General features: G+C 44.9%; 1 protein-coding gene across 2 annotated transcripts in view; it reads right to left on the bottom strand.

Moving 5' to 3' along the window:
• Window positions 1–25,751, bottom strand: part of LOC117345659 (phosphatidate cytidylyltransferase 1) — a 369,244-nt gene that overhangs the window by 49,637 nt on the left and 293,856 nt on the right. For both annotated transcript variants that reach the window (XM_033914615.1, XM_033914625.1), the window contains one exon: window positions 8,064–8,216. In XM_033914615.1, the coding sequence (XP_033770506.1) occupies window positions 8,064–8,216 (153 nt within the window). The remainder of the gene's footprint in view (window positions 1–8,063; window positions 8,217–25,751) is intronic.

Raw genomic sequence — 25,751 nt, 5'->3', positions numbered from 1 at the left:
GAGTTTGATGGGATTAGATGAAACATTAACTGCATGGGTCAAAGACTGGCTAAGCGGTAGACTTCAGAGGTTGGTGGTGAACGGTACCCTCTCTGAAATTCAAATTCTGAAGGACCTCCTCGAAGATTTTGACCCTGGATTCCTGTGCATCACAGAATCATGGATTTCTAAAGACGACCTTTTCACACAAAATGAACTCTGCTCCCATGGCTACCAAGGCCTCTTTTCACCCAGAATCAACCGCAAAGGAGGTGGCCTGGCACTCCTCTACAAATCCTTCTTCGATGTCCAGCTCCTCGAAAGAGGCAGCCTCGCCTCACTAGAATATATGCTAGCCTCAGTCAACGATGAACTCCGCCTTCATCCACTGGGCATCCTGTTACTATACCGCCCACCTATCCCTTGGTCCAAATCCTCCGACCTCATCTTCGAGACCATAACTAATGCCTTCCTCAAATTCCAAAGATTACTAATCATCGGAGACGTTAATCTCCACCTTCATGACACCACCAGCAAGGACACGACTGAATTCAGTTACTTCCTCACCTCCCTAGGTTTCTCCCCCCACCCCGCATCCGCTCCAATCCATGAAAAGGGGCACACACTAGACTTCATCAGTTTCCTCGATCTCACCGCTTATAAAACTTCTGCCGAAGACACTCGTTGGGAACACGTCCCCTGGTCTGACCATTTCCTAGGGGCCTTCTGCCTCCCCATCTTCATGTCTCCTCTTGGATCCTCACCCCGCTCCCCTAATTCCATTACCTTCCGAAAAAAAATCAAGAGCGATCTGTTCTGGACCAATTTCCTCAACCATTTCCCCTCCACTCCCAAGCTTGCAGACTCAGAAGACAATTGGCATAACTGGATCGCCTTCTCCAAGTCTACCTACCACTCCCTTGCCCGTCAAACCACTAAATCCATTACCTACCTCCATAAGGCCCCTTGGTACCTTCCACTCCACAGAGACCTGAAATAGAAATGTCAAGCTTTAGAGCACAAATGGAAAAAAATCCAAATCCCCTTCTGATAGACAGGCCTGGAGAGTTAATATCAAGCTCTATAACTCAATATTAAAAAAAGCTAGGAAGAACTTCTACGGTGACAAGATCTCCAGATCCAACAACCAGAATAGCACACTATTCAATATTTGGCGCTCCTTAACCACTAAAAACGATTCCACCCTGCTCCCCTCATCTCCTTCAGCCGAGGTCCTAGCAAAATTCTTCAATGATAAGGTTACTACCTTAAGATGCTCCTTCCCGCCCGCAGTCTCCTACAACTCTCTGGTGCCCTCCGACCCCAACCCTACCCTTTCAACCCCATCCCTGCCGACAGATCCTGGACTGCCTTCGAGCTCGTATCTGATTCTCAGATCCTTAAACTCTGCCTCAAATTAAAATCTTGCAACTGCACCTTGGACCCATTCCCCTCCTACCTATTTGAGAAAATTCCCACACAGGCCGTCGCATCTCTTACAAAACTCATAAATTCTGCCCTGCTATCGGGCCTATTCTCTACTGAAATGGGTCACATCGCTCTGACCCCACTACTGAAAAAAGCAGACCTAGACCCCTCCATACCATCAATCCAGCTATCGTCCAATAGCAAATATCCCTCTCCTCACCAAGTTGCTTGAGTCTATCATATCTACCCAGCTCTCTTCCTATTTAGAAAGATTCTCTATTCTCCTACCTTACCAATATGGCTTCAGACCCAACTTCTGCACCGAATCCCTATTGGCCTCACTAATCTCTAAGATTCAGCAACTGCATTCTCGTAACAAGTTCTCTGTTCTACAATTCGACCTCTCAGTAGCTTTTGACGTTGTCCACCGTGATATTCTAATTTTCCAACTCCCCGAGATAGGCATTAGCTCCACAGTTCTAGACTGGTTCTCCAAATTCTTACGCTCCCGCTCTTACACGGTTAACATGAGCGGCACCTCATCCTCCCCCTGGATCCCGACTTGTGGTGTCCGCAAGGCTCACCCCTCTCTCCAATCCTTTTTAACATTTACATGTCCTCCCTGAAACTCCTCCAACTATCCGCCCTTGAAACACTTTACACTTACGCTGATGACATCCTCGTCCTCCTTGAGATCGACTCGAACCTCACTAACCTCTCTACGAACATATCCTCATGCATAACGAACCTCCAATCCTGGGCACTCACAGTACAAATGAAACTGAACGAGTCCAAAACAAAATTCCTTTGGCTCGGCCCAAAACTAGACCATTTACCCTCCTCCATCCCATTGTCCTCCGGCTCCTCACTACAGCTCGAGTTTTCAAGCAAAGTTCTGGGTGTCACCTTGGACTCTTCTCTATCCTTCAACGACCATCTCCATTCCTTGGTAAAAAAAAATGCTTCTTCAGCCTTCATATGCTAAGGAAAGTCAGACCCTACTTTCATCAAAAACACTTTGCAGTCCTAGTACAATCCATCATCCTTTCCAGATTGGACTATTGCAACTCTATCTACCTCAGCCTAACCAAGAAAAGCCTCCATAAACTTCAGCGGATTCAGAACGCTGCGGCTAAGCTTATTTTCGCAAAAAGCAAATTTGATCATGTCTCGCCACTCCTGTCTAAGCTTCATTGGCTCCCAGTAATCCCCAGGATCCACTTCAAATGTGTGTGCCTAGCCTTCAAGATCCTACATGGCATCCTTCCTGCCATTATCCCTCTATCCTGGAACTCCACAACTCCTATCTCCTCCAGACCCTCCCAAACTCTTAAACTATCTTTCCCTTCCACAAAAGGTATTTCTCATGCAGGCAAACTAGGGTCATCCCTCCCCTTTAGAATCACTGAGCTCTGGAATAACCTTACCTCCCCGCTCAGAACTTCAAGCTCCCTCCAACTTTTCCGTAAACACCTAAAAACCTGGCTATTCTCAAAACTGTAACACTTTTCCCCCTCTTAGGTCTCTCCCACCCATCCACACCCTCCTACACCTAATCCTTAAACCCTCCACTGGAGTTCCTTTCTCATCCTAATTCCTGTAAACCGTGCCAAGCTCTGCGTCTACGGAGATGATGCGGTATATAAACCTAAGGTTTAGTTTAGTTTAGTTTAGGTGATCAGTGGAGTGCCGCAGGGCTCGGTCTTGGGCCCGATCCTATTTAACATTTTCGTAAGGGACCTGGCTCAGGGGCTTCAAGGTAAAATAACATTATTCGCTGATGACGCCAAATTATGCAACATAGTAGGCCCGACAGTATGACACAGGACCTACTCTTACTGGAACACTGGTCCTCGACTTGGCAACTAAGGTTCAATGCCAAAAAGTGCAAGGTCATGCACCTAGGCAGCAGAAATCCATGCAGAACTTGCACTCTAAATGGTGAGACCTTAACTAGGACTGCAGCAGAACGAGACTTAGGAGTGATCATTAGTGAAGACATGAAAACTGCCAATCAAGTGGAGAAAGCTTCATCCAAGGCTAGACAAATGATGGGTTGTATCCATAGAAGTTACATCAGCCGGAAACCCGAAGTCATAATGCCGTTGTACAGATCCATGGTGAGACCTCCTCTGGAATACTGTGTACAATTCTGGAGGCCATATTACCAAAAAATTGTGCTGAGAGCTGAATCGGTTCAGCGAATGGCCACCAGGATGGTCTCAGGACTCAAGGATCTCCCGTATGAGGAAATGCTGAGTAAATTGCAGCTATACTCACTCGAGGAACGTAGAGAGAGGGGAGACATGACTGAGACATTCAAATACATCATGGGCCGTATCGAGGTGGAAGATGATATCTTTTTTCTTAAAGGACCCACGGCCAAAAGAGGCCATCCGCTGAAAATCAGGGGTGGGAAATTTCATGGCGACACCAGGAAGTATTTCTTCACCGAAAGGGTGGTTCATCATTGGAATGATCTTCCACTGCAGGTAATTGAGGCCAGCAGCGTGCCAGATTTTAAGAGAAAATGGGATAGGCATGTGGGATCTCTTGGGGGAAGAAGTTAGGGGGGTGGGCCATTAGAGTGGGCAGACTTGATGGGCTGTGGCCCTTTTCTGCCGTCATTTTCTATGTTTCTATGTAATGTGGTTTTAAAAGCTGAATCCCTCGTTCATTGTCTGATCCAGAGCATTCTGCAGGCATAAATCAAGTAAGCAGAAGCTTTTCTTAGGACTCTAATTATGTCAGAGTGCATCTGCCACCTAAGCCATTCTCACCAGCACAAACTGGGGGCATACGGTATCATCCATTTCTGAACTCCTACATAACCTAACATGGCAGGTGCATGCCATGAAGGAGCTGCTGTTGCGGCTTTAGTCCCCAGAGCCAGGGCCTCAAATTGCCTTTTAATCAAAATTGAGGGTTTTCGAGGCAGATAGAGACTTGAAATAAAATTGGGAAATCCAAGATGACCACCACGTGTGCAATTTTGTCTCTCTAATCTTCAAAAAATTATGGAAAGTGTTTTTTGGAGGGGGGACCCTGTCTATGGCCTCAGAAAACCTTAAAAATTGAAATTTCAGACTGTCCCCCACCTCTGATTTTCCTCATAGGCTACAATAGCCAGTACTCAAAGAGTTGTGTTGGTGTCTGCCTGCTTCAGCTGAATCTGTAGCTGGAAATCACGGAGAAGACTTCTGCTTCCAGACTGGATTCTGTACATAAAAATGCTGGTATCTTTGGGCTGCCAATCAGACTGAAGCCGGTCTAAAACACTAATCTCCAAAAAGACTACGCACCGTGACAGGGTGAGATAAAATGCAGCCAACACCCGTTAAAGCCCTCAGCCTGCTACAGGGTCATACAGCCTGCACTCAAGTTTCTGATAAATCAAGGATGAAAGCTAGCTTCTAGAGAATGTGCCAAACACAAGGCCTGTGGGGCGAATCTGGCCTGCCTGGCCGTTTTATGTGGCCCATGGCAGTGCTCTTGGAATGTTCCCTTCTCACGGCCCAGCATGTCTTCCCTCCCGCGCCAGTCCGATGTTGCTGTCACGCTGAAGAATCTGCCAGCCTCAGCAGTGATTCAGCAACGTTGTCCATGGCTCCTCTTCCTGCTTTCCGTCTGCCATGGTCCACCCGGTCGGAAACAGGAAGTTGCGTCATTGGAGACAGATCACACAGATAGAAAGCAGGAAGGAAAGCTGTGGCAATGTTGTTTAATCACTGCCAAGGCTGGCAGAGTTTTCAACGTGACGGCGACATCAAACCAGTGCGGGAGGGAAGACATGCTGTACCGTGAGAAGGGGGAAGTTCTGGGAGCACTGCCGTGGGTCACTTTTTGAGTGTGACGTCAACATCAGACTGCGTGGAGAGAAGGGGGAGGACAAGCTGGACCAAGGAAGCCTCCTGGATTAACTGGTTCTTTGGGTTTTTCTTAAAGTAGGAAGGCGGGGGGGGTATTAAAAGCAATGACAGATTGGGTGTGGGGAGAGAGCTTAAGGGCCAAAAACAGAGGACAGAGAGAGCGAGCTGGTGGGCAATGTTCTGCAGGGAGAGAAGTTGGACCTGGGGTGGTGTGGAGGAACAGGAAAAGAGATATTGAAGGGAGAACTGTTGGGAAGAGAAAGGGAGAAATGGTGGACCTGGGGGAAGGGAGGGAGGAAGGCAGACAGGGGAAGAGATGGGATGGGGGGTAGTTGGGAAGAGAAAAGGAGAGAAATTGCATCTGGGGATGGGAGGGAGAAATGTTAGGCCCAGAGGTGAAAGGGGGAGAGAGACGCAGCATCTCTTTTTTTTTCTTCCATCTCATTGTTCAGCATCAAGAGGGGAGGGAAGAAGAACAGAAAAGAGAGGGAGCAAAATGTTGGATCACAGGGAGAGAGGAGGAGAGATGTGGTAATGGAATTAGGAGGCTGAGAAAGGAGTGAGATGGGAAATGGAAGAGCTAGATACTGAGAGGTGATGGAGAATTGAGAGGTAGCTGAAAATTTTTTTTAAAAAGGGTGAGAAAGAGGGCAAGATTTAAGTGGACAGAAGCAAAAAAGAAAAGAAAAAGTTAAGAAAGCTTAATGGGAAAAATCAATATGTTGGAGACAGACATAAGGAGGGAATGGAACAAGAGAGAAGAGGAGAAAAAATAGACAACAGACACTGGAAAGAAAATTAGTAGAAGATAGACAAAAAGTAGAAAGAGAAACTGGGATCAAGAAGATGGAAAAACAAAATGACCAGACAACAAAAGGTAGAAAAAATAATTGTATTTTCTATTTTATAATTACAATATGTCAGAGCTGGTGTTAGACAACAAGTGTGATCTAGGACCAAAAAAAGAAAGGGAAACAGGGATATAGGAGGGACTCCTCATTCTGATTGATGAAGGTCAGAAAGCATTAGTGTTTCCATAGATCCTCAAAGGCTAGCTCCAGAGATAAAGGCTTGATGATAATCATGGTTCCTCAATCTTGTTTGAGTTTCAGGAGAACTGTCACTATAAGATGCATTTTAAGATACTAATCCAGAAATCCCTTATCCCAATTAAGAAGAAAGGCAGGGCTTTGTTTATCAACACAGCTACAATACTACTTTATCCTAAAGGAAAAGGAAAAGAAACTGTTTTCTGTGCTTCTTCAATATGACATCTCCTCTATTTCTATGCCTCTACCAGAAACTGTCTGCCTCTCTCTTCCATCTGCCCCCCCCCCTCCATTGGTCTGACACCAATCTTCTTCCCTCCTCTCCCCCATGGTCTAGTATCTCAGTCTTTTTCACTTCCAATTCTCACTACCTCTTCCAGGTGGTTTAAAGCATCTCTCCCCTCCTTTCCTCCCTTCAAATCTGGTATCTGTCTCTTCCCCCTCCCCCAATGCTCTGGTATCTATCTCTCTCTCCTTTCTGCTTTTCCACCTCTTGCCTACTTTCTTACTTTCTGGTCCTCAATTTCTCTTTCATTGTGTCTACCTACAGCTTGCTACCTCTTTCCCTTACCCCTTCCAGTATCTCACTAACTGTCCTCTTTCCCCAATCCAGGATGTGCCTTTTTTTCTTTATCCCCTCCTTCCATCCAGTATCTGCTCCCCTCTCAATCTCCTCCCCACTTCCCTTCAGTGTCTGTTTCCCTCTCTCCCCCTCCCACTTCCATCCATCTGCTCCTCCCTCTCTCCACTTCCCTTCAGCGTCTGCTCCCCTCTCTCCTCTCCACTTCCTTACAGCTTCTGTCCCCCTCCCTCTCTCCTCCCCACTTCTATGCAGCATCTGCTCCCCTCTTCCTCCCCACTTCCATGCAACATCTGCTCCCCCCTCTCCTTCCCATTTCCCTTCAGCGTCTGTTCCTCTCTCCCCTCCCCCTCTCTCGCCACTTCCCTTCAGCACCACTTAACTCAACCTCTTCCCCTTATCGGGCCATTGGTTATGGTTTTTACTTATAGCCTGCATTATACAAAGTGGGTTCCAAAAACACATAAACAGTAAAAAAAAACACAAATCTCCCTCACTTCCTGTCACCTTCGCGGGCGCTTTTCAAAATCGAAGTTTTCTTTCTCCAAGTGGTCTGGATGCCACAGCCTTCTCACAAGTTGTGCGTGGCTGCCCCGCAACTTCCTGTTTCCTCTTGGGCGGCTCATATCAGAGGAGAAGTTTTGGAGCAGCTGCGCGCGACTTGTGAGAAGGCTGTGGTGTCTGGGCCGCTCGGAGAAAACTCTGAAAAGCGCAAACAAAGGTGAGGGGAAGGGAGGGAGCTGGCCGGACAAGGGGAAGAGAAGCCCAGACTGTGACAATCGGAAGGGAGGGGACTGCTGGACCTTGTGATCACGAGGAAGGCTGCTGACTGGGAGGGGTGGGAAGGGAGGGAGGCAATGCACGGCAGATATTTTACTGCAGGGACAAGGCCATTCATTGCTCCACAGGGCGGCAAATGGCCTTGTCCCCATACCCATGGCTACCAGTCTTTTATTTGCCCCATTCTTGTGGGTTAGCCGCAGTTAACAGTCACTATGTCATTCTCTAACTCAGTTAAGAGGAACGGTTAATTTGCTGGCTGGGTTGATGGTGAGTGGGGAGTAGGTTTATGGATTGAAGGCTACATCAACTCATACTGTTTAAAGAATGTAAAAGAAACAGTTTTTTTAATGGTGATAAGGATTGATTTCTATTTACCCATGCCAGAATAGGTTGTAGCCCTGGTGGTATGGTGTACTTCTGAAGCTGGAACATCTGAGAAGGTTCACAATTAGCAGAAAATCTATTTGTTTCACTGTTGTAGTCCACAGGACACACAAAATACTCATACTGGGAAAGTATGTAAGCAAGCTGAAAAAAATAAAACATGATTTGAATCAAGTTCTTTCTATTACACAAGATCAGCCTGCATAATCTCATTATACTTTTGGATGCTAAAGAAACTGGATTTGAAAGGCAGCCTTCATAAATATATCTCACACTACTTATTACTACTAATCGTTTCTCCTCCCCCCCAACAGGTGCTTCTCTCTCTCACTCTCTCTCCCCCTCCCTCCAACCCCTCCGTGGGTGCTTCTCCCTCACTCCTCCCCCATGAGTGTTTTTTTCTCTCTCTCTGTCCCCCTCCCCATGAGACAGTGCTTCTCTTTCTCCCTATGGTTCTTCCCTGTCTCCCACTTACTGTCTCACTGAAATTTAATCTTTGGTTGGCTGGTAGAAGCAGTGAGGTGAGCCTGCTGCTGTTAACCTGCCCTGGAAGCCTTCTCTCTGGAGCATTCCGCCTATGCAGGGAACAGGAAGTCACTCCAGATAGAAGGCTTCCACAACAGGCTGACATCAGCAGGCTCACCTCTCTGCTGCTGTTGGCCGGCCTGAAGATTAAATTTCAGCACAGCCCTCCGGCAGGGAAGAATACCCCGGAGAGAGGAGAAAGCCATCCGGACAGTACTCTTAAAAAAGAGGACATGTCTGGGTAAATCTGGATGTCTGGCAACTCTAATAAAAAAAACATCTGCACTGTAGAACTTACAATCTATTCAAGCCAAACTGGACAAAAAAAAATTAAGGTATTTCATTTATTATGAAATGGTGTTATGAGGGCGAATTAAAAATTAAAGGCAATTATTAAATTACATGATAATTTTTGATCAGAACTAATGAAATGCAATATTGCCTGTTGGATAGTTCGCCAATGCACAGTGCAACACTTGGTCTTTAGTCATGTGGCAGCCACAAGGTCAGAAACATGCAAAATTGAGAGTGTAGGCGCTTGAAGAGCTGGGACATATACTGTATATGGACATAATACCATGAAACAACGAAAGGTTTATGAGTGGGTAAAAAGGTTTAAAGTGGGAAGAACAAGTGTAACCAACGAAGATCATTCTGGTCGCCAATCAACATCGTGCATACAAGAGCACATTGTCTTCTCTAATCAAGGTATCCATCCTGTCAGACAGAAAACAGCATCTCAGTTGGTTGCAAATCTGGATATCAGCTGTGGATATGCATTTACCATAATGCATGACGACTTGGGATAAAGGAAAAACTGCGCACAATATGTTCCCAAGTAGCTTACTGATCTGCATAAGCAACAGCATGTGGAGGTTACAACCCAGTTCCTGAGATGGTATGAAGAAGATCCAAATATTCTGGAGAGAATTGTCACTGGGTGCATCACTATGACCCGGAGAGCATAAGACAACGCATGGAGTGGAGACATCCATCTTCTCCAGTGAAGAAGAAATTCAAACGTCAGCCCTCCTCCAAGAAAATCATATTAACCTTCTATCTTGACCATGCCTTTAAATAATTTTTGCAGCAGCGGTAGGATACTTTCCTCCTCAACAACCACTCTGATGATGTCTTACCTACTATATATTGGGAAGGCGGGGAGGGCTGTCATATTTTGGCCTACAGCGCTCGAGTACGAAAAGATCAGGACAGGGTGCTTTTGACTTTAAGTAACCGGTTAACTGTGCTTAGGGGGCAGGGAGGCAGGCAGCTTGAGGACCAGCACCTGTCCTGACACAATGACCAAGATAGCGCAGAGTACGTGGACGTGACTAAGAGGGCAGCCTGGGATATTCAGGTCTATACAGTAATTACAACCTTCACCGGTGGGGTAATAAGGCCAGTAAACTGCTGGCTTGGTTTGGCATAGAGATGCAAAGCAAGTCATTACACGTATTAAAGTGTCAGGAGGCCCTCAGTCACTACAGAATGTGCTATCTAATATACTTTTATGCAGTTTTACCAGTCCCTGTATGATAAGGGTTGCTGTAATGTGGAACAGAGGGATGCGTTTTTTAAAGACTTGTTCCTTGAGGCATGGCTTGAGCGCGTATGAGGAAGGTTGGATAGAGAGTGAGATCCTTAAGGATTGACCATGAAAGCAAATAAAAGTCAAAAAAAAAATAATTTGTTTGGCTCAAAAGTGATTGAGGAAGGTAAAGGAAGGATATGGCGTCTGGAAAACAAAATAAGAATGATTCGGCATTCGCGTCAACAAGCAGTGTGAAAAGAGCAAAGCCGGAGCCTGAAACGCCGTTAAAAACAACGGTTAAAAATGGTGATATGGATATTGGGAAAGAACTAAAAGCTATTAAAGAAATTGTGACGGATACTGCAAAAAAAGTAAATGCGATTAAGGAAAAATTGTCTACAATTACTAAAAGGCTGGAGCAAATGGAAATGAAATCGGTGAATATAGAAACGAGGTTAGAAGAAGTTGAAGCGGTGGTAGCAAGGAAAACTGTGGAACAAAAGCAAATTGACTCTCTTACCCGGGAGCTGGAAGACCTTTCTAACTGTGAAAGATGGTGTAATTTACATATCTTAGATCTTCCAGACGGGGTGGAGAAAGGGAGCCCTATTTCCTTTTTAGAAAATTTGCTGACCAAAATACTGCCTGTTAAATCAAAGTTTCCGATTGAGATAGAGAGAGCACATAGAATTCCTATTAAGAGGGATGAGAAGCAAAAAGGTCCTCGTCCATTAATTTTCAAGCTTCTCAGATATCAGCAGGTTTTGGAAATTACTCAGTTGGCAAAACAGAACAGGAATTTAAAATGCCAAGATGCAAGGATTCATATAGTCCCAGATTTTGCCAGGAATACTGCTCTTAGAAGGAAGGCTTTCCTGGAGTTCAGACCTCAATTAAGAGTATAGGGGCTAAGTATGGCTTGCTTTATCCAGCATTAATGAGAGTCACTTTGGAAAATAAAACTACAACCTTTGATAGTCCAGAACAATTGAGTGAATTCATTAACAGGCAAGAACAGCCAATGACATCGTGAATGAAAGCAGTAAAGGGAAGTGATTTAAAAAATTTTTCCCTATTTAAGATGTGATTTGAACCTATAAATTATAAATGGATATGATGTGTGGGATGCATCTTTTGAATGCTTTACCTTCTGCTTTTTAAGGATATAGAATTTCAGTTAGAATCTTCATAATTCAAATTCAAGAAGATGGAATGTTTATTACTGCTGGTATTCTGAAAATATTAGCTGGGTTTTGGAGATTAATATGACTAAAAGAACATAAGAACATAAGAAACGCCTTCACCGGATCAGACCGAGGTCCATCTAGTCCGGTGCTCCGCACACGCGGTGGCCCATTTAGGTACTCCTTTCTGGAGACCCGACTTTACCATATCCCTCAATATGATATGCCAGAAGGTGTGCATCCAGCCTGCGCTTGAATCCCAGTACAGTAGTCTCTGCCACAACCTCCTCCGGGAGTGCATTCCAGGCACCCACCACTCGCTGTGTGAAACAGAACTTCCTGACATTTGTCCTGAACCTGCTGCCACTCAGTTTCAGGCTATGACCTCTTGTCCGTGTCACATCTGAAAATGTTAGCAATGCTGCTTCTTGGTCTATTTTATCAAATCCTTTTAATATTTTAAAAGTCTCTATCAAATCCCCTCTCAGTCTTCCCTTCTCGAGGGTAAACAATCCCAGCTTCCTAAGTCGTTCTTTGTAGCTCAAATGCTCCATTCCTTTGACAAGTTTTGTGGCTCGCCTCTGCACTTTCTCCAGCAGAGTTATATCCTTCTTAAGGTATGGAGACCAGTGTTGGACACAGTATTCCAAGTGCGGTCTGACCATTGTTCTATAAAGTGGCATTATGACATCCTCAGATCTACTCGTGATCCCCTTCTTAATTATGCCTAACATCCTGTTTGCTTTATTCGCCGCCGCCGCACATTGTACCGATGGCTTTAGGGTACTGTCAATCAGTACCCCCAAATCCCTTTCATGTTCGCATTTTGCCAATGTCACCCCCAACATCTTATACTCGTGTTCCTTGTTTTTCTTTCCTAGATGCATCACCTTGCATTTGTTTATGTTAAAGTTCATCTGCCACTTTGTCGCCCACGTTTCCAGCTGGTTCAGATTTTTCTGGAGGTCCTCGCAGTCTCTTTGAGAGCTAACCGCCCGACATAGCTTTGTATCATCCGCAAACTTTATTATATTACATGTTGTTTCCTCTTCTAGGTCGTTTATAAAAATATTGAACAAGATAGGCCCAACAACCGAGCCCTGGGGCACGCCGCTAGTCACTTTCTCCCAGTCCGAGAATTTCCCATTTATGCTAACCCTCTGCCTTCTGTTTTCCAGCCATTTGCCGATCCATCTGTGCACTTCTCCTCCTATTCCATGGCTTAGTAGTTTCTTCATAAGCCTTGCATGTGGGACCTTGTCAAACGCTTTCTGGAAGTCCAAGTAAATTATATCCACTGGAACTCCACTGTCCATTTGTTTGTTCACTTTCTCAAAGAATTGTAGTAAATTTGTCAAACATGACTTCCCTTTTCTGAAGCCGTGTTGACTAGCCCTTATTAGATTGTGATCCTCCAAGTGTTGTACAATGTTATCTTTTATCAGTGTTTCGATTATCTTCCCTGGAACCGATGTTAGGCACACAGGTCGGTAGTTTCCTGGATCACCTCTTGATCCTTTTTTGAAAATTGGGATGACATTTGCTATCCTCCAGTCTTCTGGTATTTGCCCAGTTCTAATAGACATGTTAGCTACGGATTGTAATAATTCGCCAGTTTCCACCTTAAGTTCCTTTAATACTCTTGGGTGAATTCCATCCGGTCCAGGGGATTTGTCGCTTTTTAGTTTGTCCAACATCACATTTACTGTAGTGAGGCTTTCCTCTATGCCCCCAGTGAATATCTTCCCTGTGGTTGGCACTGTTGAAATGTCCTCATTTGTGAAGACTGAGGCAAAGAATGAATTTAACTTATCGGCAACCTGTTTGTCCTCTTTAATTGACCCTTTCTTTCCCTGGTCGTCGAGAGGCCCCACTGCCTCTCTTGCTGGTTTCTTTCCTTTTATATTTCTAAAAAAAGGCTTGAAGTTTTTGGCTTCTTGCGCTATCTTTTCCTCATAGACTTTTTTGGCGATTCTTACCACTTTGTGACACTTTTTTTGGTCGATTTTGTGACAGTTCCAGGCTTCCGTCGTTTTTTCTTGTTTCCATTTTTTAAACGAGTTCCTTTTCTCCCTCACTGCATCTTTCACCTGTTTGGAGAGCCACGCTGGTTCTCCTTTGTTCTTATTTCGCCTTCCCTTGGATATCTTCAGTATGTGAAGATTCTGTGCTTCTGTGATGGTGTTTTTCAGTAGAGACCATGCTTGATCAACTGTTTGGATGCCCACTTTGCCCTTCTTGAGCCATTTTATAACCATAGTTCTCATGCTGTCGTAATTTCCTCTTTTGAAGTTAAAGGTCGTGGTTCCAGTCTTGATTGGTTTCCCCTTTCCGATGCCAATGGTAAAATTGATCATATTGTGATCACTTGTCCCTAGCGGGGCTGTAACTTCTACATCTGCTGCCCTACCAGCAATGCCATTTATGACCAATTCCAGGATTGCATTTCCTCTTGTCGGTTCTCCTACCATTTGTTCAAGGAAGCAATCTCCTAACATTTCAAGGAATTCTACCTCCCTGCCGCAGTTTGACGTTGCCAATTTCCAATTGATCCCTGGAAAGTTGAAGTCTCCCATAATCGTCGTATTTCCCGATTTACATCTACGTTTTATTTCCTCCATCATTTCTTGGTCTGTTTCCTCAGTCTGTCCCGGGGGTCGATAATAAAGTCCAATTTGTATGTCTGCTTCCTTTTGTCCAGGAATCTTTATCCAGAGTGACTCTAGTTTACCATTCGCTTCTGTCTCTCCTTCTCTAACAGACTCTATTTCTTCTTGGACATACAGGGCAATACCTCCCCCTTTTTGCCCAATCCTATCTCTTCTGTAGAGTTTATATCCTTTCAACGCCGTGTCCCATTCATTCTCTTCATTCCACCATGTTTCTGTTATTCCTATGATACCCAGTTGTCTTCTTTTTGCTAATACTTCCAGCTCGCCCATTTTGTTTCCTAAGTTTCTAGCATTCGTGTACATACATTTAATTTCTGTTCGTACTAATTTACTGGATTTAGTGGTTCTCCCATCCTTTTTTGTATCCATTTGGTCTTTTTCATCTGCTCTTGTAGTATCCTCATGTTCTTGCCCTATATCAGTGTGGTTGCTTGAAGTTGCATCCTCAGGATATCCTGGTGTCCGGGCCATCGACCGATTGTCGACTGTCGGCTCTCCCCTGATCTTTAGTTTAAAGCCTTCTCAATGGATTTCTTTATGTTCTCAGCCAGGACTCTTGCTCCCTGTTTGGCGAGGTGTAGTCCGTCCTTTCTATAGAACCTGCTTCTTCCCCAAAATGTTGTCCAGTTTCGCACGAAGTCGAAACCCTCCTCTTCACACCAACGCCTCATCCAGGCGTTCACAGCTCTCAGTTCGTCCTGTCTCATTGCGTCCGCTCTCGGTACCGGAAGGATTTCCGAGAAAGCCACCTTCACCTCCCTGACCTTCAACTGCCTTCCAAGTGAGCGAAGCTGGTCCTTCATTACTTCCCTGTCATACTTCCGTCCGCATACATCATTGGTTCCCACGTGGATAAGCACTGCAGTATCCTTTCCTCCTGCTCCATCTATAATCCTGGTAATCCTGCTGGCCACATCCTTCACTCTTGCTCCAGGCAGGCAGGTGACCAGTCTATCCTCCCTTCCTCCTGCAATGTGGCTGTCCACATTTCTTATTATAGAATCTCCGACTATAATCCCAATCTTCTTTAGTTGGAGGTTCCTTGGGGGTCTTAAGTCCGTATCCTCAGCGTAAGTCATATCTTCTTTCTTCTGCGTCACATCCTCAGATGGTCTTTCGTCTGTGCTGATTGGATTGGTGCCACTTTCTGTTCCAATTATTCCACCCTCCTGGGTTGATCGATCACAGATCTCAAGCCACGGGGTCTCCACAATCTGCTGGTGGGCATCTTCGATGTATCTCTCCAATTCTTCAATCACATCACTAGTGCTGGACTCTACAATCAATCTCTCCTGCGTGCGATTTACCTCTTTATTGATGAGAAGTTCTTCTAGTTCCTTCACCGTTCCCTCCAGCAACTAGACTTGCTGTTTCAGGCTTTCCAGCTCTCTGCACCGGCTGCAAATGTATGCCATAGTCCCTGAGGGGAGGTACTCATACATACTGCAGCTGGTGCAGAAGACTGGAAAGCTCATCTTCTGGTTTCCGTAGGTGCTCATAACCAGTTCCTCCTCCGAGCTGCCTGAGTTGTATGTGTGATGTATGTGTTAACCCTCTGTACCAGTAAGTACCAGCGAGTCCTTTTGCCAAATTAGTTGTCCTCCCTTTGTCCCAACCAACCGTCTGATTTTGTATGACAGATTACTACTTAGTTTGGGATTAATTAATTTGTTGGCCCTGCTTCCTGGCTCTTTCTTAAGGCGTCTTCGCAAAGGCGCTCTCCTGCGCGCCGTTGGCGCTCTCCCCTTTAAGGGGGAGCCGAGTCGCGGTCCTGATGACGCGCTGGGGGTGAGCGGAGCTACCTCTCGCCTACCCCACGCTGCCTGCGACTGTTAGCCTTCCCTTTGCTGATATTAAACAAGTAAAACTAAACTGCTCACAGTGCATGCTGCTCCTTTGTCTCCTGCCTTCTTACAATCTGGACTTTCTCTCCGCGGCTCTCCCCTTTAAGGGGGAGCCGAGTCGCGGTCCTGATGACGCGCTGGGGGTGGGCGGAGCTACCTCTCGCCTACCCCACGCTGCCTGCGACTGTTAGCCTTCCCTTTGCTGATATTAAACAAGTAAAACTAAACTGCTCACAGTGCACACTGCTCCTTTGTCTCCTGCCTTCTTACATGGGGTATATAGATGTGCATGATTTGCTGCAGGATCGAATAGTGGATTATATACTATGGATGATATGTAATTGCTTCATGTGGGGACAGTTTATTGAGAGATCGGAGAAGCATACAAGTTATATGGAGTGAAAACGGAGCTGCGTCAGGACGTCGTATGGAGAATGATTAACTTCAATCAACGTCAGACTTTGTGAGATTGTTGGCGTATAACAAGGAAGGAAAAGAATGAGAATAAATTTTAAAAGTTTTAAAGATGTACAATTCTTCAAAGTCATTTCAGATACCTTTTTGGGTAGTTTGGATATAAAGAGAAAGATAGTAGAATGGAAAGAAGCGCAGATATGAGGGCCCATATAAAATAATAACTAAAGCTTTAAATTGCATCGGAATTTTGAAGAATTGATTGATAAAAGGAAGAAGTTGAGTTCAAAACTATATGGATAAAGTTCTATTGGAATTCACTGTTGATCTGCTAAATTTGCATGAAGGAGTGGTGGTAGATAAATGTATCGAATCAGATATATATTGATATGTAAAATTTTATTTTATAAGTGATATTTGGTTGTATTCATGAGGTAATCTTATAAAGTAGAAATAGATTAAACTACTGAATAGTAATTAATATTTAATAGAATCTCATAAGGGGAGCTAATATTTTATTGTAACATCTTATCATTTTGGGAAGTTGTTCTGAATATATATTCATGGAGTTTTATTGTTTTAGATGGAAGGTCAAATTAATTTTTGATGATGAAATATAGAGTTAAGGAATGTTGGTGAATTTTAATTAGATATGGTGTAATGAGATAATTATTTTTGGTTGTGGATATTGGTATAAGAAAGGAATTAACTTAATGAAACTTTATTCAGTAAGTCTATAGATAGCTAATGACTTAAAGAGCAATGTTTTTAAGCATTTGATGCTTTCATTGGAATGAAGATTATAAAATAAAAGGAACTATATAGAATAAAAATAGGAAGAATCAGGGAGGGATGTATTAAATAAATTGAATAGATTGGTATGAGTTGAAGGGGGCATAGTAATATAATTTATTTTAAATTTTATCATTTTTGATGAATGTTTAATATATATTTTTTGTTATTGATTATTTTATAATAATGACTATTGTAACATCGCCTATTTAGCAATTTCCCAAAAGAACACGCAGCGTTTACAATTGATGCAAAATGCAGCGGTCAAACTGATCTTTGGGCTGAGGAAGTTTGACCACGTGACACCCTACTACCGGCAGCTGCATTGGCTGCCAATGGAGGTGCGCGTAAAGTTTAAATTTGCCTGCTTCTGCTTCAAAGCACTACACGGACTTGCCCCTAAATATATAACTGATCTTTTCGTCTTCTCAGCCAACAGACACAAGAGAAGCTCACATTCCAAGTTCGTTTCTCCCCCAGTGAGAGGTTGTAAACTGAAAAAACACCATGAACATCTTCTCTCGCACCAAGCAGCATCATGGGGTAAAGACCTAGAACAATTGCTTTCGCCCACTACTTATGAGGAATTTAGGAAACGTCTGAAAACACACCTGTTCCTAAAGTATCTAGACAACTGATCCTCTCTTCTTTCTCCTCTCTATAGCGATTAACTTGTTCTATTGATCACTCTCTCCTCAAAAATGGATTTCCTGTCCTATTAACCCTCTTTCTTCCTCTCCTCTTAAAGTCAATCAATTTGTACCTTTGCTTAATCTTTGTAAACCGCACAGAACTTCACGGTATTGCGGTATATAAGCTGTTATTATTATTATTATTATAAAATAATTAATTGATAATATGTCTTAGATGAATTGAGTCTGTTTTTAATATAAGACTTTATTTAACATATTGTTTTTAAGATGGTCTTTGGGGAGTTTATTACTATCTGATCTAATATGCGTGTCATCAAGTTTTCACTATTATTAATCAAATGGGTGGGGTGGGATTGGGAGGGGTTTGGGTTAGGGGAAAGGGGATTTGACGGAAAGTGGGTGGATGAATTTTTTGCAGTAGTAATGATGATATATTTATTGGGTGTGATGATATCTGATCATTTTAATTGTATTAAATTGAGAAATATGTGTTTAAATGATATGTTAAATGGATTTTAAGTTGTTTTTTTTAAATGTCAATGGCCTGAATCATCAAGTAAAGAAGAAGAAAATTTTATATTTTTTTACAGAAACAAAATGCGGATATATATTTTATCCAAGAGACATATCTGTTGTTAACAGAAACTAAGAAACTAATAGGTGGTTGGGTTTCAAAGTGTTCTTTTGCCCTAGCAATAGGGAAGAAGGTTGGGGTTGCTATTCTAATAAATAGGAAATGTTCATTCAATTTTCAATTAATAGCTGTGGATCCTTTAGGAAGGTGGGTGCATATTAAAATGATAATGGGAAATATTGCCCTGGACTTATTCAATGTATATGCTCCAAATTTGAATCAAATTGAGTTTTTTAAAAATATTCAGCAGATGTTACTACCACTGGTTACTAATAATTTGGTGGTGGCTGGAGATTTCAATGCTGTAATGGATCCAATTATTGATAAAAGACCAAGTAGAATTATTAAGTCATTAGGGTTAGATAATTTAATACAGTCATGTGATTTAGTTGATATATGGCGTATTCTTCATTTTAATGATCAGGAATTTTCATTTTGTTCACAGGTCCATAATTCATTTTCGAGAATTGATTATATTTTTGTTTCCAATAGTATAGTTCAAAGGGTGAAGAAAGCAGTTATAGATCCTATAATCTTATCTGATCATGGTGGTGTGTGGATTGAATTGCAATTAGATGAACAAGATTGTCCTAAACCAATATGGAGATTTGATAATGGTTTACTTGCTGATTTAAAATTTATTGAAGATTTAAAGTCAAAGATGAATGAATTTTTCCAGATTAACATTGCGGATGATATAAGTATTGAAACGTTATGGGATGCTTTCAAAGCAACTATAAGAGGGAACATTATTTCTTATTCAGCATATATCAAAAAACAACTTAAAAAACAATTTTATGAATTGGAAAAAGAAATTAAGGTATTGGAGAATAAATTAATTAATAGGTGAGAACAATATACTTTATAAAAATTATTAAAAGCAAAAGCCAAATATAATGAGATAGCTTCCCAATTTGTAAGAAGAGATTTGTTTTCTCAGCAAACTCAATTTTATGGTAATTCAAATAAGGCGGGAAGATTATTAGCAAATTTTCTTAAAGCAAAAAAAAGGAAAACTAAAATTATTGCAATTAAGGATATGCAGGGAGGTTCACACACTACGAATGATCATATTTTGAAGCAATTTCTTTATTTTTATAAGGATTTGTATTCTTCTGAGTCTTATGAAAATAAAGAACAGGATAGTTTAGAGCAGGGGTGTCGAACTCAATCAGAGAAGGGGCCAAAATCTAAAATCCAGCCTAAATCGCGGGCCGAATGGTTTACTGAACAGTCATAAACTGACAATGTTAACCAGAAATGTGAATTTAAAATGAGTGGAACAATCTTTTCCTTAACAGTGCTGTTAACCAACTCACATGCTATCAAGCAAAACAGTAATATTGGTATCAAGCAAAACAGTAATATTGGAATGTACCTAAAATGCTCATTGTTTTGTTTTCTGGCTAGATGTCTGACACCGTTTTCCCCGTATCAATGAGTCAATGTTCGGTTTTATTTCTTGGGCTGTAGCAACCCGCAAAACAGCATGGAGGTTGTCGTCGGTAATGCGTGATCTGTGTTTGTTTTTGTTCAGATTCATTATTGAAAACATCTGTTCACAAAGATAGGTGCTCCCGAACATGGATAGAATACGGGCAGCATGAAGTCGGAGCTCTGGCATTGAGTCAGGGGGCAGTAGAGGGTAGAAGTCCTCAATTTCAACATCCTGAAACCTTGATTTCAGGCCACTGTCAGACTGAAGCTCGATTATCTCCATCTGAAGGTGATGGGGCACATTGTTGACATCAACTGTAAAAGGATTGGCAAAGATGTCAAAGCCTGAGTGCTGTGTTCTAAAGTCAGAGAAGCGCCGCTCAAATTCACTTAGTAAACGGCTAACTTTGGTAGCCAGCCGACTGCAAGGAAAAGTACCAGAAATAGTGGTTGAGATACTCAAACAAACGGGAAAGTGGGCAAGATTGTCCTGTTCCAGTTGGGACTTCCATAGTTGAAGTTTACGCTGGAATGCTGTGATCATGTCAGACATCTTCGTGATGACTTGTTTGCGTCTCTGCAGCTTCAGATTCAGTTGGGCGAGATGCTCGCATATGTCACACATCATAGCAAAATCACATAGCCAGGCGGGATCCGACAGTTCAGGCAAGGGCTTTCCTTTACTTTCCATGAAAAGAGCAATTTGTTCTCTGAGCTCAAAAAATCTTTTGAGGACTGCGCTCTTGCTCAGCCATCTTACTTCTGTGTGGTATGGCACGTCTCCATGCTCTGCACCCACCTCCTGTAAAAACTGCTGGAACTGGCGATGATTCAGGCCACGTGCCCTTATAAAGTTAATAGTTTTAATGACTGTGGTCATTATGTCATTCATGTCCAGAACTTTTCCACACATAGCCTCTTGGTGGATAATGCAATGATAAGTAATCAAGGGTGTGTGGCAGTGACTTTTTTGCATTCTTTCCTTCATTAGTCCAACCAAGCCTTTCTTTTCTCCGCACATTGAAGGTGCGCCATCGGTAGTTAGCCCCACCAACTTTTCCCAGGGTAATTTAAAATTATTTATAGATTTCTCCACAGCCTCAAATATATCTCTACCAGTCGTCGTCCCATGCATGGCAGCTACATCCAAAAGTTCCTCAGTGACAGAGAGGTCGGTCTTCGTAGCACGTATAAAGATGGACAGCTGCGCTGTATCAGTGTTGTCTGTGCTTTCATCGATAGCAAGTGAAAAAGCGAGATAACTGCATGCCTGTTCGGCCTGCTGTGATGATAGATTTCCTGAGAGTTCTTGAACTCTGTCTGCAATGGTGTTTCTTGACAAACTGACAGTTTGAAAACTCTGTATCTGGTCTGGGCATACTTTCTCACACACTTTTAGCATGCATTGCTTCAAAAAGGCACCCTCTGAAAAACACCTTGAAGTACGGGCAATTTCTTCAGCCACTATAAAGCTTGCTTTCACTGCAGCAGCATTTTTCGCTGTAGCCTTTGTAAACATTTGCTGCTGTGATTGTAGTTTGCCTTTTAGTTCTTTAACAATTTTATGCTTTTCTTCCAAAGTATATTTGCCATACTTAACATTATGTTTGGTGTCAAAATGACGACGTATATTGTACTCTTTCATCACCGACACTGTCTCATAACACAATATACACACTGGTTTGCCCTCACTAAGCACAAACATGTATTCATTTTCCCATTTGTCATTAAATTGTCTGCCTTCACCGTCAACTTTTCTTTTCCTGGACATTTTGGGATCAATATTGGCAGTAAAAGATGTAGTTTATTGGAAATCTGCGTTAGAATGAAAAAGTCAGTCAATAAATGCCTGGATGGGTACAGATAGCAGATTCTGTTGCGATTTTTATGCCTACACTTTATGCCAGGAACTGGCAGCTTCTGCTGTGTATTTTTTATGCCCGCACACTCACTCTCTCCTCTGCTCTGCCACCCGCACAACCACATCGGATGCCGGACTATAGGTCACGCCTCCTGAATCACCCTTGCGCGGTATACGCGTGAGCGCGTTGTACAAAATTTTTTTTACATAGTTCCCCCCCCCCGACGTCCGATTCACCCCAAGCAGGACCGCTCGCACGCACCTGCACCCCCACCCCGAAGGACCGCAGACTCCCCGACTCCCAACACGATCGGGGCAAGAGGGAGCTCAAGCCCTCTTGCCCCAGCCAACCGCGGCACCCCCGACACGATCGGGGCAAGAGGGAGCTCAAGCCCTCTTGCCCCCCCGACTCCCCGACAATATCGGGCCAGGAGGGAGCCCAAACCCTCCTGACCACGGCGACCCCCTACCCCCACCCCGCACTACATTACGGGCAGGAGGGATCCCAGGCCCTCCTGCCCTCGACGCAAACCCCCCTCCCCCCATCGACCGACCCCCCCAAGAACCTCCGACCACCCCCCCAGCCGACCCGTGACCAGTGTTCCCTCTAAGCTGAGCAGGTGTCCTCCAGCTGCATTGCTACCACTAGGGGGTGGAATATTTTCAGTCGCTAAGGACAGGTATGTTCCCTGGAGTCCTGCAGAACTTGCCTGTCCCTCACAATTGAAAAATGTGACAGTAAAACAGCACCCTCTATTGGTGAGACTGTGGGTGGAGGACTCCTGCTCAGCTTAGAGGGAACAGTGCCCGTGACCCCCCTGGCCAACCCCCACGACACCCCCACCCCCCTTCCCCGTACCTTTCTGTAGTTGGCCGGACAGACCGGAGCCAAACCCGCCTGTCCGGCAGGCAGCCAACGACGGAATGAGGCCGGATTGGCCCATCCGTCTCAAAGCTCCGCCTACTGGTGGGACCTAAGGCTCCCGGGTCTATTTGGCTAACAGAGGGGGAGGAGGGATGGTTGGCCATTAGGAAAATAAATTTTGTAACACAGATTGGCCGAAGAGTCCATCCCGTCTGGAGAAGGCATCCAGACAGTAGTGAGTAGTGAACGTGTGAACTGAGGACCAAGTGGCAGCCTTGCAGATTTCCTCAATGGGCGTGGAACGGAGGAAAGCCACGGAAGCAGCCATAGCTCTGACTCTGTGGGCCGTGACAGCACCTTCCAGCGAGAGACCGGCCCGAGCATAACAGAACGCAATGCAGGCAGCAAGCCAGTTAGAAAGCGTCCGTTTAGAGACAGGGCGACCTAAACGGTTAGGGTCGAAAGATAGAAAGAGCTGAGGGGATGAGTGGTGAGCCCTGGTGCAATCAAGATAGTAAGCAAGGGCACGCTTACAGTCCAGCGTATGCAGCGCCTGTTCCCCAGGATGAGAGTGGGGTTTGGGAAAAAAGACAGGCAAAACAATGGACTGGTTGAGGTGAATGTCCGAGACCACCTTGGGAAGGAACTTAGGATGGGTGCGCAGAACCACCTTGTCATGGTGAAAAACAGTGAAAGGTGGGTCGGCAACCAGTGCATGCAGCTCACTAACCTTCCTGGCAGAAGTGATGGCAATGAGGAAAAGCACCTTCCATGTCAGAAATTTGAGTGAAGTAGTGGCAAGAGGCTCAAACGGAGGTTTCATGAGGTCTGACAAAACCACATTCAGGTCCCAGACGACTGGAGGAGGCTTCAGAGGTGGTTTGACATTGAAGAGGCCTCTCATGAACCGGGAAACCAGGGGATGAGCCGTAAGAGGTTTTCCGAAGATAGGCTCATGGAAAGCAGTGATGGCACTGAGGTGGACTCTGATGGAGGTAGACTTGAGGCCAGCGTCGGACAGAGAGAGCAAATAGTCCAGTACAGTTTCCACCGCCAATGAGGTGGGATCGTGGTGATGCAGTAGACACCAAGAGGAGAACCTGGTCCACTTCTGATGGTAACATTGGAGGGTGGCCGGTTTCCTGGAAGCATCCAAAATGCGATGGACAGGCTGAGACAGATTCTGTGGAGAGGTCAGCCCGAGAGAAACCAACCTGTCAGGTGGAGCGAGGACAGATTGGGATGTAGTAGAGACTGATGCTGCTGCGTAAGTAGAGTAGGAAACACAGGAAGAGGAATGGGCTCCCTGGAGCTGAGCTGGAGCAGGAGAGAGAACCAGTGTTGGCGAGGCCACCGAGGAGCGATGAGAATCATGGTGGCATTGTCTCTGCGGAGTTTGAACAACGTCCGCAACATCAGAGGAAGTGGAGGGAAGGCATAGAGAAACCGACCCGTCCAGTTGAGCAGGAACGCATCCGGGGCCAGACGATGAGGAGAGTATAGTCTGGAACAGAAAAGGTGCAGTTGATGGTTGTGAGGAGCTGCAAAGAGGTCCACCTGAGGAGTGCCCCACCGATCGAAGATGGAGTGGAGTGTGGTCGGATCCAGAGTCCACTCGTGAGGTTGAAGGATGCGGCTGAGATTGTCGGCCAGGGAGTTCTGTTCGCCCTGGATGTAGACAGCCTTGAGGAAGAGATTGCGGGCCGTGGCCCAGGTCCAGATGCGGATGGCCTCCTGACAGAGGAGGGGAGAACCGGTGCCGCCTTGCTTGTTTATGTAATACATGGCGACTTGGTTGTCTGTGCACAGGAGAAGAACCTGAGGGTAGAGAAGGTGTTGGAAAGCTTTGAGTGCATAGAACATGGCCCTGAGTTCCAGGAAGTTAATATGATGTTGACGTTCCTGAGGGGTCCAGAGACCCTGTGTGCGAAGTTCTCCCAGGTGGGCTCCCCATGCGTAGGGGGAGGCATCCGTGGTGATGACCATGGAGTGAGGGGGTAGATGAAAAAGCAGACCCCTGGAAAGATTGGAGGAGTTCAATCACCATTGAAGAGATCGCTGAAGAGACGATGTCACACAGATGGGATGAGAAAGAAGGTCCGTGGTCTGAGACCATTGGTTGGCTAGAGCCCACTGAGGTGTTCTGAGGTGGAGTCGTGCCAGAGGGAGCACCTGAACCGTGGAAGCCATGTGGCCCAGGAGGACCATCATCTGCCGAGCAGGGATGGAGTGATGAAGGAGCACCTGGCGGCAAAGATGGAGCAGGGTCTGTTGACGGTCGGAGGGGAGAAACGCCCTCATCAGAGTGGTGTCGAGAACTGCTCCAATGAACTGAAGTCGCTGTGTGGGAAGCAGATGCGACTTGGGGTAGTTGATCTCGAACCCCAGAAGATGGAGGAAAGAGATGGTGTGTTGAGTGGCTTGTAGCACAAGCGGAGACGTAGGTGCTTTCACCAACCAATCGTCCAAGTAGGGGAACACCTGGAGGTTGTGAGACCTGAGGAAGGCCGCCACCACAATAAGGCACTTGGTGAACACCCTGGGCGATGATGCGAGGCCAAAGGGTAGCACTTTGTACTGGTAGTGATGGTGCTGTATCTGAAACCGGAGGTAGCGACGTGAAGTCTGATTGATTGGAATGTGAGTGTAGGCCTCCTTGAGGTCTAGGGAACATAGCCAGTCGTGTTGAGAGAGAAGAGGGTAAAGCGTGGCAAGGGAGAGCATTCTGAACTTTTCCTTGACCAGACACTTGTTGAGGTCCCTGAGATCGAGGATGGGACGTAGGTCTCCTGTCTTCTTGGGTACCAGGAAGTAGCGGGAGTAGAATCCCTGACCCCTTTGGTCTTGTGGGACTTCTTCGATGGCATTGAGAAGAAGGAGGGATTGAACCTCCTTGAGAAGGAGGAGGGTTTGAGAGGAGTGAGAAGCAAACTCTACGGGAGGATTGTCTGGTGGAAGAGTCTGGAAGTTGAGAGAGTAGCCGTGGCGAATGATGGTAAGGACCCACTGGTCTGACGTGATGACCTCCCAACGGCTGAGAAAAAGTTGCAGGCGTCCTCCGATAGGTTGAGGAAGAGGTAACGCTGGTGAGAGACTGGCTATGCTCTGGAGAAAGGAGTCAAAAGGGCTGAGAAGGTTTTGACTGAGGGAGAGGCTTGGCAGGTTGATGAGATTGGGAGCGAGCCTGAGTTTGCTGTTGCTGACGAGGTCGGCGAGTTGTTGCGGAGGTGGATGAAGAGGTTTGGCTGAGAATCTGCGTTGGTA

The sequence above is a fragment of the Geotrypetes seraphini genome, chromosome 1, assembly GCF_902459505.1.
Source record: "Geotrypetes seraphini chromosome 1, aGeoSer1.1, whole genome shotgun sequence".
In the NCBI taxonomy this organism is placed as follows: Eukaryota; Metazoa; Chordata; class Amphibia; order Gymnophiona; family Dermophiidae; genus Geotrypetes; species Geotrypetes seraphini.
Note: the sequence above shows the minus strand (reverse complement) of the source record. Positions and strands in the feature narration are given on the sequence as shown.